Genomic DNA, 13,552 nt, shown 5'->3' on the forward strand with positions numbered 1-13,552 from the left:
ATCTCCCTTGTGCAACCTGATAAAAGGGCATTCAGCACATCGCTGTGAGCAAAACATTTCTTACATTTCTTTGAAAGTGTTCTTTACAGACGGTTGTGGTGATTTATAGCTGTAATGGGGCAAAATAATGATCTTGGTCATGATGCATGAACATTTATACTCATCTATCTGAGATCAAAATTTGGTCCATAAGCTTTGAAAGACTTTTTTTTTCCTGTAGTACTTGCTTTTTCATAGATGTGTTGCTGTAGAAAGCATGACCAGTAAGGACCACTTCACTCTTGCTCTAAAATTGTTTCAGAGATTTCTTTAAAACATTACAGATTGCATCCTAAGGAAACGAGGGACATTTCCACAGGTATGATTGTCAATTGCAGTTCATATGTTCCTAAATCACTTCCATCTATGTGTAAAATTTAGAAAGGCTAATATAAAGCAGAATTGCACATTAAACTACTTGTAAAAGTTTAAAAAAAAAAAAAAAAGTTGTTTTCTAAGGTGGGGGACCCGGTAAATAGTCTGCAGCTGATGTGAGGTGTAAGAGCCAGAACTGGAGCCTTGATTACTTCACAGAAAAAAGTTTTTCCTTTTTTTCAGTTGCTTTTTATTGGCCCTGGTGCTGGTCCCATTCATCATGCATTTTGCAGCTGTCAGCTGAATATAACATCCTTTCTGTTACTGTACTGCACATGAAATCAAGGGAAAATTAGTATAAATTTTCCACCCAGCATACTTCCATTAATTACTTTTTTTGATGGGAACTGTTGGGCTCCTGTTTCAAGAAATAAGACTGGAGTTTGGCCTGTCCCCTACTCCAGATACGCAGGGAGCTCTTGAGAGCAGGAAGCCTACATAGGCTGGCTGCAGTGGTAGTACTGGCAGGGCCACTGATTTTAGGGAATTGATTTAGTGTTAATTCTCTCTTTGATCTTGAGGATGCACTGCCAGCGTTTTAAAACTTGGCTTCCTGACTTATTTGAGCTTACACTTAAGCAGTGACTGCTCATTTCATGGCTTTTGTATTTTTTTTCCATGTTGCTATTGATGTTCTGGACAGAAGAAACATAAACACCTTGAATACTGTTTAGCTCCTTTCGAAGGCTGTAACTCCATAATATGCTTCCTGATGATGCTGCCAGGCGGATTTGACTGGACTATCTGATGTATTTTTGCTGTGATGTTTTGTGGTGTTAGTCTGGTACTTCCAGTGTGGCTTGCATAAAAACAGTTTCACTGGAAACTTAAAAGGAGTGGTATATTTAATATAATTACAGAATTGGAAATGGTAGTGAGCTGCAGTTTTGAAAAGTTAAGGCTGCAGGGATTAATGGAATAGTCTCGACTGTTTTAAGGGGAAATACCTTCTAGCTTTAAGGAATGTCTGGGTGTTTCAATTTGATCTATTTCATTAAAGCTGTGATATTTTCACAGTTTGCTCAGCAAAACCAATTCAATTAAAAAAATCCTCTCTTTCTTGTGCCATGGCCTCACAAATCCACTCACCATAGGAAATTCCATGTCGTGTTGATAGCAGGATTTTTTGGGGGGTTTTTGTTTGCTTGGGTTTTTTCTTGTTTGGTTTGGTTTTTTTTGTTTTGTTTGGGTTTTTTTGTTGGGTTTTTTTCTTTTTTTGGAGGGTGGGTGTAGTAAACCAGTGCAACTTCTTGCATTCTTTTGTGAGATTTACTGGATAATAAAAATGAATTGTTTAGGAACTAAAAGAATTTTTCAGTAAATTCTTGTCAGCTAAAAATGTTGTTTTCCTTGCAATGAATGAACAATTGCCAAATAACTTGGTATCTGCAATTTTTAGAAATGGAGAAAGTTGATTTTAATTTTGCTTTTTATAAAAATTACTTGCTGCAGTAGCAGCATACATCCTGATTGAAGCAATTGAAGCAATTTCTACCCTTAAATTTAAGTGCATTTAGGTAGGGTTGTGGTTGATACAGCTGTTTTCATGTTAAGTATCTATTTTCAACAGGAAAGATTATGGCTTGTTGACATCTACATGCCAGAAAAGAAACCACATTGACTTTTTGAAGTTTAAATTTAGAAGTAAATGGACTGATTTTTTGCTTTAATATATCCATAATAATAATAATCAGACTTTCAGTAACTGGCAAATAAGCAGCAGTGTTTTCCCTGTGGCTGGTATGTTAGGTTTCTGCCATATTAGGTACTATTTGAATATGTAATGCTTTTGGTTTATTCCTTGGAATAGCATTTTCAATTTAAAATGCCTAAGTGAAAGCATGAGTGGAGGTAGCGCAGTTATAATTTCCATCACAAACTTGTCCAATGTAGTTATCAATATATTTAAAAGCACTGGCAGCCTGGGTTGAGGGGAAACTGTGAGGAAAAAAGGTTTGGGATTGAAAGAAGAGATTCTCAGACGTAAGCTGATGCTGCTGGCAAAGAAGGGAAGACGGGGAAAGCTTTGTTTCACTGTGTTTAGCTGTATAGCTTAGTGGTAGGTAATTTCTTAGACCTTAATTGGAGACATGAGTAAAAGAGGAATAGCGGAGTAGTGTTTTGGTAGCATTAATTTTGCCATGTGAGGTTCTAAAAGGGTGAAAGGCTGATGGGAACCCTACCTCTGTTCAGGACCCTGGGGCTACATCTGTGCTATGAATAAAAATGGGGCAGGGCACAGGCCTGAGCGCTGTCAATAGCATACTGTGATTAGCTTGCTCCCTATGCCAAGAGTGGCATGCGCATCGGGCAAGGATCTTCATCCCCCAGACAGTGCAGTGATAGCCTAGAGCTGATTCCCAGCAACACAGTCCAAATACCACCTGGGATGAAGGTGATATTAGGGGATAGAGCTTGGGACTTTTTTCCAAGGCACAGTCAGAGATATTTGTGTTAAGCTGAGTCTCTGGTGTTGTAGGGTTTCTGCATTCTGTCTGTTTTGTAGCATATCCTGAGTGATTTTAGCAAAACAGAGAGGTTAGAGTTGATCTGAAGACCACCTCAGTTCACAGAGCAGTCTAGGAGGACAAAGTAGCAAAGCAGGCTAGCTTTATTGTAGCTTAAATCTATTTGTGTCTCTACTTCCTTTTTCTCCAATTTACTTACCTGTAAGTGTGATCTCCTTTGCCAGCCTGCCTCTGTTCAAAGGCATCATGAAAAGTGCATGAAGGATGAAGGCTGCTCCAGAATTTGGAGTACTGTAAAGAGACTTACCCTGTGTATATACAATTATAGAATGGTTTGGGGGTTTGGGTCAGAAGGGACCTTTAAAGATCATCTAGTCAAATCTCCCTGCCATGGGCAGGGACATCTTTCACTAGATCAGGTTGCTCAAAGCCCCGTCAAACCTGACATTGAAAGCTTCCAGGGATGGGGCATCCACAGCTTCTCTGGGCAACCTGTTCCAGTGTCTTACCACTCTCATCGTAAAAAATGTCTTCCTTATATCCAATCTAAACCTACCCTCTTTCAGTTTAAAACCATTGCCCATTGTCCTGTCACTACAGGCCCTGGTAAAAACTCTCTCTTTCTTATAAACCCCCTTTATATATTGAAAAGTTGCAATAAGGTCTCCCCAGAGCCATCTCTTCTCCAGGCTGAACAACCCCAACTCTCTCATGTGGGGTTTCTGCACAGTGGCAGGAAAGAGTATTACAGCTTCAGAAAGCCATCAGTCTCCTGATGCTTCAGGGACAATGCAGTAGCTTCTTAGCTGTGACTACTATTTTTGAGCTCATTAGCTAGTAATTTGGGGGAGTAGAGATGCTCTGGTGGAGTAGAGATGGACCTCTGCATGTGTAGATGTGTCTCCCATTTTGGGGGTGAGTGGTTGAGTGGAGGAGGTAGGCTAGAGTCTCTGCTAAGGGATAGCAAGTTTCTAGGTAAGGCAAAACTGCGTAGTTTTGATTTGCTTTTCTGTCATGATTTATTCTTACTTGTTGTCGTCTTAAACTAAAGAATTGCTCTGTTTACATCCAGTTATTTTCTGCCAGTTACAAGCTCCTCAAAGGATGGAACCACAGATAAAAAGCCCACTGTTATTAAAATAGCCAAAAGGAACAAAAAATTAATGTTGACTTTCTCATTTGATCTCTTCTGAACCCTTTAGGAAAGTCTAAGGTCACTGAAGCCAATGAAAGTGCTTGTATTCTTTGCCTCAGCATCCCAGCCAGCCAGCTCTCAGAGTCTGTCACTATTGGTTTTCTGTCCTTGGAGCTGACTGATAAGGGATAAGGCATATTAATAGTGTTTCTATACATTGCTTCCAAATTCTCATGAGTGAAGTTTACTTTGAGCTGATGAGTTTTGCATGGTTTCAGCAAAGTCACAAAAGCTATTAGCTATCCTGAGAGACAGCTAACTCCTCCTAACCCCTTCTGGGGGCTGCAAGACAGTATTTAGTCAAGTATGAACTACCGTGGTGATAACTGATGTATGTCCTACTCTTAATCCTTTATAATTATGCACGCTTGTGTGCAAAGGAGGAATAAACTGTCAGGTTTTATTTATTTCTGTACCACCACTACAGTGTCATCTAGAAAAGTACAGAAGACATACTTCTTAAAAACACTCAAGAAGGAGAACACAGCATACCCTTGTTACAGAAAGAAATGTGATGAATGGAGCTTTTTAGTAAATACCACCTACACTGGCCTTTATGCAAAACTGGAATCAGCAGAACAGAATGAATAAGATCTAATCTCCCACCTAGTCCTGCCATTCCAGTCCCATGTGCCTACACAAATATTCTGGCCTTGCTGCAAACCACCCCTGACTCAAGTTTCTGTGGACAACCTGCGATCTGGAAGCAAGGACTCCCCTGCTGGTGTTTCAGAAGAAAAACTAGTTGTTGCATGAGAGTTGGTCTGCGTTTTCAGACAGCGGGCACTGTGGGGGGTTGAAGATTAGTCCTTTAAAGTGTTCCCTTTTGCTGTCTGAAACCATACTGTCCCAGATTGTTACTGTGCCCATAGCTAATTAGCTTGCTTTTGGCAGGTCAGCTGTTGTTTCTGCTATGCTAGAGCAATAAATCTTGGCTCACTCCTACCTTTTCTTACTAACTGGAGTGAATAGGATGACATTGTCTCCATTAGAGGCTAATTGAAGTGAATCAAACAGTTTCTTCCTAGCAAAACCAGTGTTTCCAGACAATTGTTCTACTGTTTCTTAATTACTTTATCATTTCAGAGAGATTGAGCAGAGGTTGAAATCCTGCTGTGTATGAGAGTTCTGATTACAGTGGTGTTCTCAAGCTTCAGAATTTATCTTTTAGTTTTGGGGCCCTGAAATTCAGCTGCTTCATGATTTCACACTTTGCTTCACAGCCATGAGAGCTGGAATTCTTTTTAGTGATAATTGAGGTTGTCATCTAATCATGTACACTCTTGTGACATAAAAAGCAAAATCTCAAGAATTGGTAATACAGAAACTTTCTGAATGGCTGAACACACTCAGCTTCATCTGAAGCCAGTAAGAAATCTGAATGCTTCATGCCTTTAAAATTCAGAAGTCAGCTGAAAAATCCATAGTGAGGAATACACTTTATCTCATAAATGACCGTCTTTCACCTTTCCCTTCAATCAAATCCAATGAAAACTTTATGTTCTCTAGAGTGGTGCAGTTTGGTTTTTGAGTAGTGTCCCACCACCAAGGTCATTGCACTTCATAAAGTCAGTGGGAAATTCTAATGCAGCAAAGGATGGGAATGTATAAGTATTGTGGAATATTATGCAATAGCGCTCACTTACCTGCAGTCAAAAGGAATTCAGAAATGAGAATGAACATAGGCCGTGTTGTGTCATTTGTATTTGTTTTCTTCTGAAGCAAAGATACTGGCCTCTGCTGGAGCCCTGTCAGCATTGCATACAAGACTGATGCGAAATGGCATAGCCTGTGTCCACCTGTAACCCTTTTGTAACTATCTATCACCTTCTAGGTAACACTCGGCTGCACTTTCTGGTCCTGGTGACAGGCTGTACGTCAGTGGGAAAAATCCTGGACGCTGAAGTTTACAAAATTACTGCAACAGATTTCTGTCCTCTCCAGGAAGAAACCAAGGAAGAGGAGCGTGTTACTGCCTTGAAGAAAATACTGAACTCTGGGATGTTCTATTTCTCCTGGCCTAATGCAGGCTCAAACTTTGACCTGACTGTGCGGGCTCAGAAGCAGGGTGATAACCACTATGAATCTGGTAACTCGTTCTTCTGGTTAGTACTGCGTGTTATACCAAAGTCTTCTGTCATCCCCACCTGTATCTTATTGGTCAAACGTTATCAGAGGGAAATGAACATATGCATTTCAGGTGCACCTCCTTTATTTCACTGTCATGTCATTTTGCAGGGCACGTGGCCTTAGTGAATTCATGGTAAACCTGGGTCAAACAAGTAACTTCTGTTTAATTAAACAGAATCTGAAAGTGAAATGCAATTCTAATAACTAGACATTTTGTGTTTTTAAGAAGGAAACACAAGATGTATTGCTCACACTACAGAAACTTGTCTCTACACGTCACAAATAGTTTCCCCTGCAGTTCTTTTTAATAATTGGCTTTAAAAGTTACCTAACAGAAACCTGCACTTGAACTGTTCATAAATCCTATCATCCGTGCTGAAGTATCTTCCATTTCTTGAAAGTGTGTGTGTTTAAAGTCTGTAGTTTAATGTTTCAATAATATGCCCTAGTTTCTATGTTGAAAACATCAATATTAATATGTTTGCAGCTCAGTGTAAATGTGTGTTGCACAGAAGGAAACTCCTGTGATACTCTGCTCTGTACCTCTTACTTTCTAATAAAAAGAATTTCTTGTTGTGGTAAGTATTGGTTGAGTGGAAAGGAAAACACAGAGATGATGGGTTTTGTCTTCCGTAGGTGGGTTCACCATTGATGTAATTCAGTTTGCTTTATAAGTTCTGGCAGAATGCTTGAATTCCTGTACCCTCATTTTTTTCTTTTTAAACAACAAGATAGTCACACAGGGAGCATAGATGTACTGGAAATAAACAAGGGTTATATGCTGTGAGTGGAAAATAATTGGCAGAGTTAAATGTGGGTGTGCTGCTAGAATGTGTGATAAGTCTTGTCGCCCAAAGTAGGTGAATATTAAATAAACAAAAAAAGTTCATAATGGATGATAAATAAACATGAGAGCGCAGTTCATTCAGGCTAAATAACCTTTTTAGCTGTGATGTGACTTTGACTGGTAAGATCTAGTGTTTTAGTTTAACTCAGAAGAGAGATATATAAAACTTGCTTTCAACTGTGCTAATTATGCATTCCTCTCAAAAAACTCTCCAAGCATGTCAAGTTAGACACATGGCACAAATGAGCTGTATTCCAGTGATAAAACTCCTAAGGGGGCAGTATCCCTTAATAAAGAAACAACCTTTAAAGCAACTCTTTTTACCTGTACTGTCTTGAAACTTTTCTTCTTGGAAGATAAGTATTTGAACTTTCCTCCTTTGTTGCTTCTGGCTAATCTAGAAGTAGCCTTTGAAGAAGTTCCATTCTCTTCTATGTTGTAGAACAGGGATCAATGATGATAATATCACATTTAGGGCAAAAAGATGTGCCAAAGAAAATTTATCCTGAGGCAGTTATGTGATATGGGAAATGTCAGACCAAACAATAGATTCTTGAGAAAAGTAAACAATGGGATAAATAGTTACATGATGAAGAGTGTCAGGCGATCTTAGTTATAAGCAACATAAATTGCCTGTTAAATGAACTGCAACAACAACAAAATTCTACTGAAATTTGCCTGAGTGAGGCCTTCCTCTGTGAGTAGAGCTAGGAGAATGAGGTGGAAGAGATACCAAAACTTGTTTTAGAGCTGCTTTTTCAGTTACATATATAGTTTAAAAATGTGAGAATGACTTGCACCTTTTTCAGAAAAATGCTGTATTCTAGAAGAACAATTCTTCAGGGGTTTTGCTAGATATAATAAGTCTTATACAGGTCTGCTGTTGAGCAATAATAAATGATCATAAAAGGGATTTTCTTAGCCCTCATCTGTGACTAAAGGCACATTTTGAAAAATGAAGTGAGGAAAACCATCGTAATAGAAGAGACTAGCATAACTGTTAACCAGGCATGATAGGTTTCTTGGGTTGTTGATCTTAAAATAAATTGAAGCTTAAAACAGACATGCCTCTTAATTTTAGTAGCCCTTTTTGCAATATCTCCATTGACTTCTGGTCCAGTTTCTGCTTGGAAAAATTTTCCTGAAAATCCTGGTGGGTTTTAAAATGGCTCTTCATCCTGTAGTGTATGCTAAAGTCCGGGCAGTACTGTTCAAAAAGTAATTAGCTTGACAGCACTCTAATTTATGAAAAAGGTTACTAAATATAAATGTGTTTCTGGAGCTGAAAGAAGTGCCATTTGCATCTGAATTTATAAGACAGAGGTACAAGATATAAGGATGGCACTTTGGTGGTAGCTGTGCTATTAAAATTTGCCATGTTCTGTTCACTGTAGTAGTTCACAAGGATTTCTTCCTGATATTTCCTGGTTTTGTATAAAGTAAAGGTACAACAGAAAAGGGGTCACAAAACATTAATTGCTTAAATTCGTGATTGTTGTGGGGTAGCACCCATGCCTGTCTTATTTTATTCAGTAATGTATCTGTATGTTGTTGAACCTTTCAGGAACCAGCTATTGCATATGCCCTTCAAGCACTACCAGGTGAACTGCTCTGACTGGTTGCTGAAAGTGATCTGTGGTGTAGTGGACATTCGCACTGTTTATGCGTCCCACAAGAAGGCGAAAGCCTGCCTCATCTCTCGCATCAGCTGTGAGCGAGCTGGTGCCCGGTTTCACATTCGAGGGGTCAATGATGATGGACATGTGTCTAACTTCGTTGAGACAGAGCAGGTAAGCGGATATATCTGATAGCTTTGAATAATTTAGTCCACTCAAGTTTAATTGGGGCAGAGTTTCCAACAAGAATTAAAAGAGTTCAGCAAGTGTTTTTTCCAAGAATATTTAAAATATTATTGCATGACAGATCTATTTGTTCTTGCCCATTAAGTATTTCTTTGTGATCCATTCTTTTTCTGTGTTTCTGACTTTTCCATGCACACAGTTTTCACTAATGCTTTTGATTTTTTTTCCTGAATGTGAAAGTCTGGCCATTTGATATTGTAGTGAGATACAGACATGGCTTTTTAAGCCATCCAGAGAGCTTTGTGTGTTAATTCATGCAAAATTGACATGTGTAACAATAAGTTTCTCAATTGCATGAAACTTGCTTAGTATTATCAGTCATGACACCCATGTGTTAAACAAAAGAATGTTTTGAAATGTGTCCCAGAATAAATGTAACACTTCTATACATTCTGCATACGTTTTAAAGTACATTTTTTTCCTAAGATTTATGATGTTTCCTATGCTATAGAATGTTGGAGAAGAGCTAGTTTGAAAGATTTTCTATAAAGTAATGGTCTCTACACTTCATTTCATAGAATCATAGAATCATAGAATTGTTTAGGTTGGAAAAGACCTTTAAGATCATCTGGTCCAACCATTAACCTACACTACCAAGTCCACTCTAAACCAACCAAGGGTAGACTAGACTAAACCATGTCCCAAAGTGCCACATCTACCCGTTTTTTGAACACTTCCAGGGATGGGGACTCCACCACCTCTCTGGGCAGCCTGTTCCAAATCTTGACTACCCTTTCCGTAAAGAAATTTTTCCTAATTTCCAACCTAAACCTCCCCTGGCGCAGCTTAAGCCCATTTCCTCTCATCCTATCGCTAACTACCTGGGAGAAGAGACCAACACCCACCTCACTACAACCTCCTTTCAGGTAGTTGTAGAGAGCAATAAGGTCTCCCCTCAGCCTCCTCTTCTCTAGGCTAAACAACCCCAGTTTCCTCAGCCGCTCCTCATAAGGCCTGTGCTCCAGACCTTTCACCAGCCTTGTTGCCCTTCTCTGGACATGCTCCAGCACCTCAATGTCTTTCTTGTAGTGAGGGGCCCAAAACTGGACACAGTATTCCAGGTGTGGCCTCACCAGTGCCGAGTACAGGGGAACAATCACCTCCCGGCTCCTGCTGGCCACACTATTCCTGATACAAGCCAGGATGCTGTTGGCCTTCTTGGCCACCTGGGCACACTGCTGGCTCATGTTCAGCCGGCTGTCAACCAACACCCCCAGGTCCTTTTCGGCCAGGCAGCTTTCCAGCCACTCTTCCCCAAGCCTGTAGTGTTGCATGGGGTTGTTGTGCCCGAAGTGCAGGACCCGGCACTTGGCCTTGTTAAACCTCATACAGTTGGCCTCGGCCCATCGGTCCAGCCTGTCCAGGTCCTTCTGCAGGGCCATCCTACCCTCCAGCAGATCGACACTCCCACCCAGTTTGGTGTCGTCTGCAAACTTACTGAGGGTGCACTCAATCCCCTCATCCAGATCATTGATAAAGATATTAAACAAGGCTGGCCCCAAAACAGAGCCCTGGGGAACACCGCTCGTGACCGGCCGCCAACTGGACTTAACTCCATTTACAGCTACTCTCTGGGCTTGGCCACCCAACCAGTTTTCTCTTTCATTCATTTTAAGTATCTCTGTTAGTCCATACCACCAGGTTTGCTGGGCTAGCCATTGAAAGTCCCTTGCACTACAATGGCATCACTGTGTCTACACTGATGTAAAAGAATTTGGTTAGGGATGCTGGGAGTGATTTTCAGCAAAGACTAAAGGTGAGATATGCTTTTGGCTCTAAGGAAGTCACTTAGAATCATATAAAATGTTATTATCATAAATATTCATGTTTCAAGTCACTCCTGTCTGCCTTATTCGATTGAAGCCATCACTTCTTTGTACAGTAAGTTTTTCACCTATAAAATGAGGGTGATTATTAACTTCCTGCCTCACAGGACTTTTGCAGACTGGTGAGGACAACATTTATAGAAGGCAGGTAGTGTATGCTGTGCTATTGTCGTGGTTTAGCTCCAACCAGCAACTAGGCACCATGCAGCCGCTCACTCACTCCCCCTACCTTGATGGGACGGGGGAGAGAATCGGAGGAGTAAGAGTGAGAAAAACTCCTGGGTTGAGATAAGAACAGTTTAATAATTGAAATAAAGTAAAATGGTAATGATAATAATAACAATATAATAATGATAATAATAATAATAGTAATATACAGAGCAAGTGATGCACAATGCAATTGCTCACCACCCGCTGACTGATACCCAGACAGTTCCTGAGCAGCGATCGCTGCTCCCTGGCCAACCCCCCCCCCCCCAGTTTATATACTGAGCATGACGTCGTATGGTATGGAATAGCCCTTTGGTCAGTTTGGATCAACTATTTTGTCTGTGCCCCCTTCCAGTTTCTTGTGCACCTGGCAGAGCATGGGAAGCTGAAAAGTCCTTGACTAGCATAAGCAGTACTTAGCAACAACTAAAACATCAGCATGTTATCAACATTCTTCTCATACTAAATCCAAACCACAGCACTATGCCAGCTACTAGGAAGAAAATTAACTCTATTCCAGCTGAAACCAGGACAGCTATGGTGAAGAAGTACTCTCAGCACTCAAATATATCATTCTAGTTAAGAGGAAGCTGCCCAGTAAAGGACCTGTGTTCGCTGGGAGTCGAATCATTTTTGGCTAGTAAAGCAAATGGAGAAAAAACACCATCTTCTCAGAGTTAGGCGAATTCCAGTGCAACTCGTTTTGCAAGAGACTTTGCTTTATATTCCCCTTTGCTTTGTGGGGGATTCTCTCCAGTGAGAGGTAGTATGACACAGTTTTTATACATACGTGGTAAAACCCTTATTTCCAGCTGATGCTGAGACAAAATATATGGGTGAAATGCGTTCAGGAGGCTCCCTTGATTGACACAGCCAAACAAAATAACACAAGTCAGTTGGTTTTATTACATGTGGTTTAGGTTACTACCTTGAAAGTGAGGAATAAGCAGTGGACCCTGAAGAATCTGAAATCTTCTGTGCCAGCTGAAATGAGTGCTTTCTTGTTCAAGTATGATTACCTTTTCCTTTTTGAATAGAAGTAGTAATTACTAGCAGTCAGAACCATCATACAGAAATGGATGTCTCTATAAGCAGAATAGATAAATGGCTGGTAGTAGTTATCAACAAAGGACAAGGATCTGCTCCTAAAATTTGGTGGTTTTCAGCATCTTCTGGGCAGATCTACAAAACTGTATGTAGCGTAGTTTTTTTATGTGTATGTATGTGTCTATATATATGTAGGTGCACATACAATGACAGTAGATTGCTTAGATGATGCTCATAAGGGGACGCTGGTGAGACATCTCTACGTGACACAGTGAGTGTAGCGTAGAGATACTTAAGCCAGCTGTGTCATTACTTGTTCCAGAAGAGTTATAGCTGTGTCATTGTAGGACTGTGCCTGACTGCTGAGGGTGGCATCCCCCCTCAAAAGTGCCCATACTTTAGCACTAGTATTTCCTCCTGACATTGTGTGAGTGTAGCAGCTCACGCTCAGTGCTGTCCTTTCTGTTATCCCACTGCATGAGGTAGGCATGCCTTCAGGCACCCGTTAGTCCAAAGTTCAGCAATGTTTAGGCATTTTCAAAACTTCCTCTAAGATGTTGCCTTGATGGTACAGCTTTAACCTCTTCACCTGGTTCTGTCTAAGGACACATGTAGAGCTGCCTTAGACTTGACAGTGCTGCGTTGATCAGCAGAAGGCCTGCAGGAGTTGCAGACCAGTATTCTCCAGTCTGCTGGTGAGGTTTGATCCCCAAGACATGCTCAAAACATGCATGATGTTACACATGTGACTTTCTGCCCAGTGGTCAGAGTTCTCATCGTGGATGTGGGTGGCTTTTTGCTCATGTCCCTCCTTTTCCTGGTTTGCCTGCATTTTCAGTAGGCTGGCCTGGCAGCTTTCCACTTAGTATTCAGGCTTCCACAAATTCTGCTTGTTGGATGCCAAACTATTCCCCTGCAGTGCTTGGGTCTCTAATGTCAGCCTCTGAATTCTCTGCTAATAATTCTCTTTTGTGCCTCTGCTCCAAAGCAACTGCAAGTCAAGTCCTGCAGCATCTCCATCTTTCTAGAAAGTCTGTCAGTGCATTGGGAGATGCAGATAGGTTTGCTCACCGAAAAGCAGAATTTTCCCCTGGAACTTGGGAACAGAAGAAGGGACATATGCCATTTTAAGTAATGACTTCATACAGTCTGCTATTTTAGTTGAGTGCCTTCTCATGAGCATTAGTGCAAAGTATGTTACTCAGGATTTGAAGAATGTTCTCTTGCTGAAATGCAGAGGAAAGAAATGTTAGAAGGGTTTGTCAGCTTGCCTTCAGATCAGTCTCACATTTGCAGCACTGCACTTAGCAGTTGTCTAATCACGGGAAATAGTTCTGCTATCCTGCTCACCAGTTGGGTCAGAAGTAACTCATTCTATTTAATTATATTCCTGGAGTACATTATGTTGCAAATGATTAGCATGAAAAACAACATGGCCTTTGCATCCCAGCAGAAAACCTGGGGATTGGCTCCTGGTGAGTGGCTCATGCTTCCCTTAGTTGGGGCTGGGTCAGGGGGGCTCTTCACAGGAACTGCTGTGCTTTGTCCCTGTT

At 40.8% G+C, this 13,552-nt stretch overlaps 1 protein-coding gene across 1 annotated transcript in view; it reads left to right on the plus strand.

The window, feature by feature from the left end:
• The window catches only part of SYNJ2 (synaptojanin 2), a 70,805-nt gene that overhangs the window by 13,685 nt on the left and 43,568 nt on the right, over window positions 1-13,552 (plus strand). The window contains exons 3-4 of the mRNA XM_075707269.1: window positions 5,912-6,182; window positions 8,619-8,844. Coding sequence (XP_075563384.1) covers window positions 5,912-6,182; window positions 8,619-8,844 — 497 coding nt within the window. The remainder of the gene's footprint in view (window positions 1-5,911; window positions 6,183-8,618; window positions 8,845-13,552) is intronic.

The sequence above is a fragment of the Pelecanus crispus genome, chromosome 3, assembly GCF_030463565.1.
Source record: "Pelecanus crispus isolate bPelCri1 chromosome 3, bPelCri1.pri, whole genome shotgun sequence".
NCBI lineage: Eukaryota > Metazoa > Chordata > Aves > Pelecaniformes > Pelecanidae > Pelecanus > Pelecanus crispus.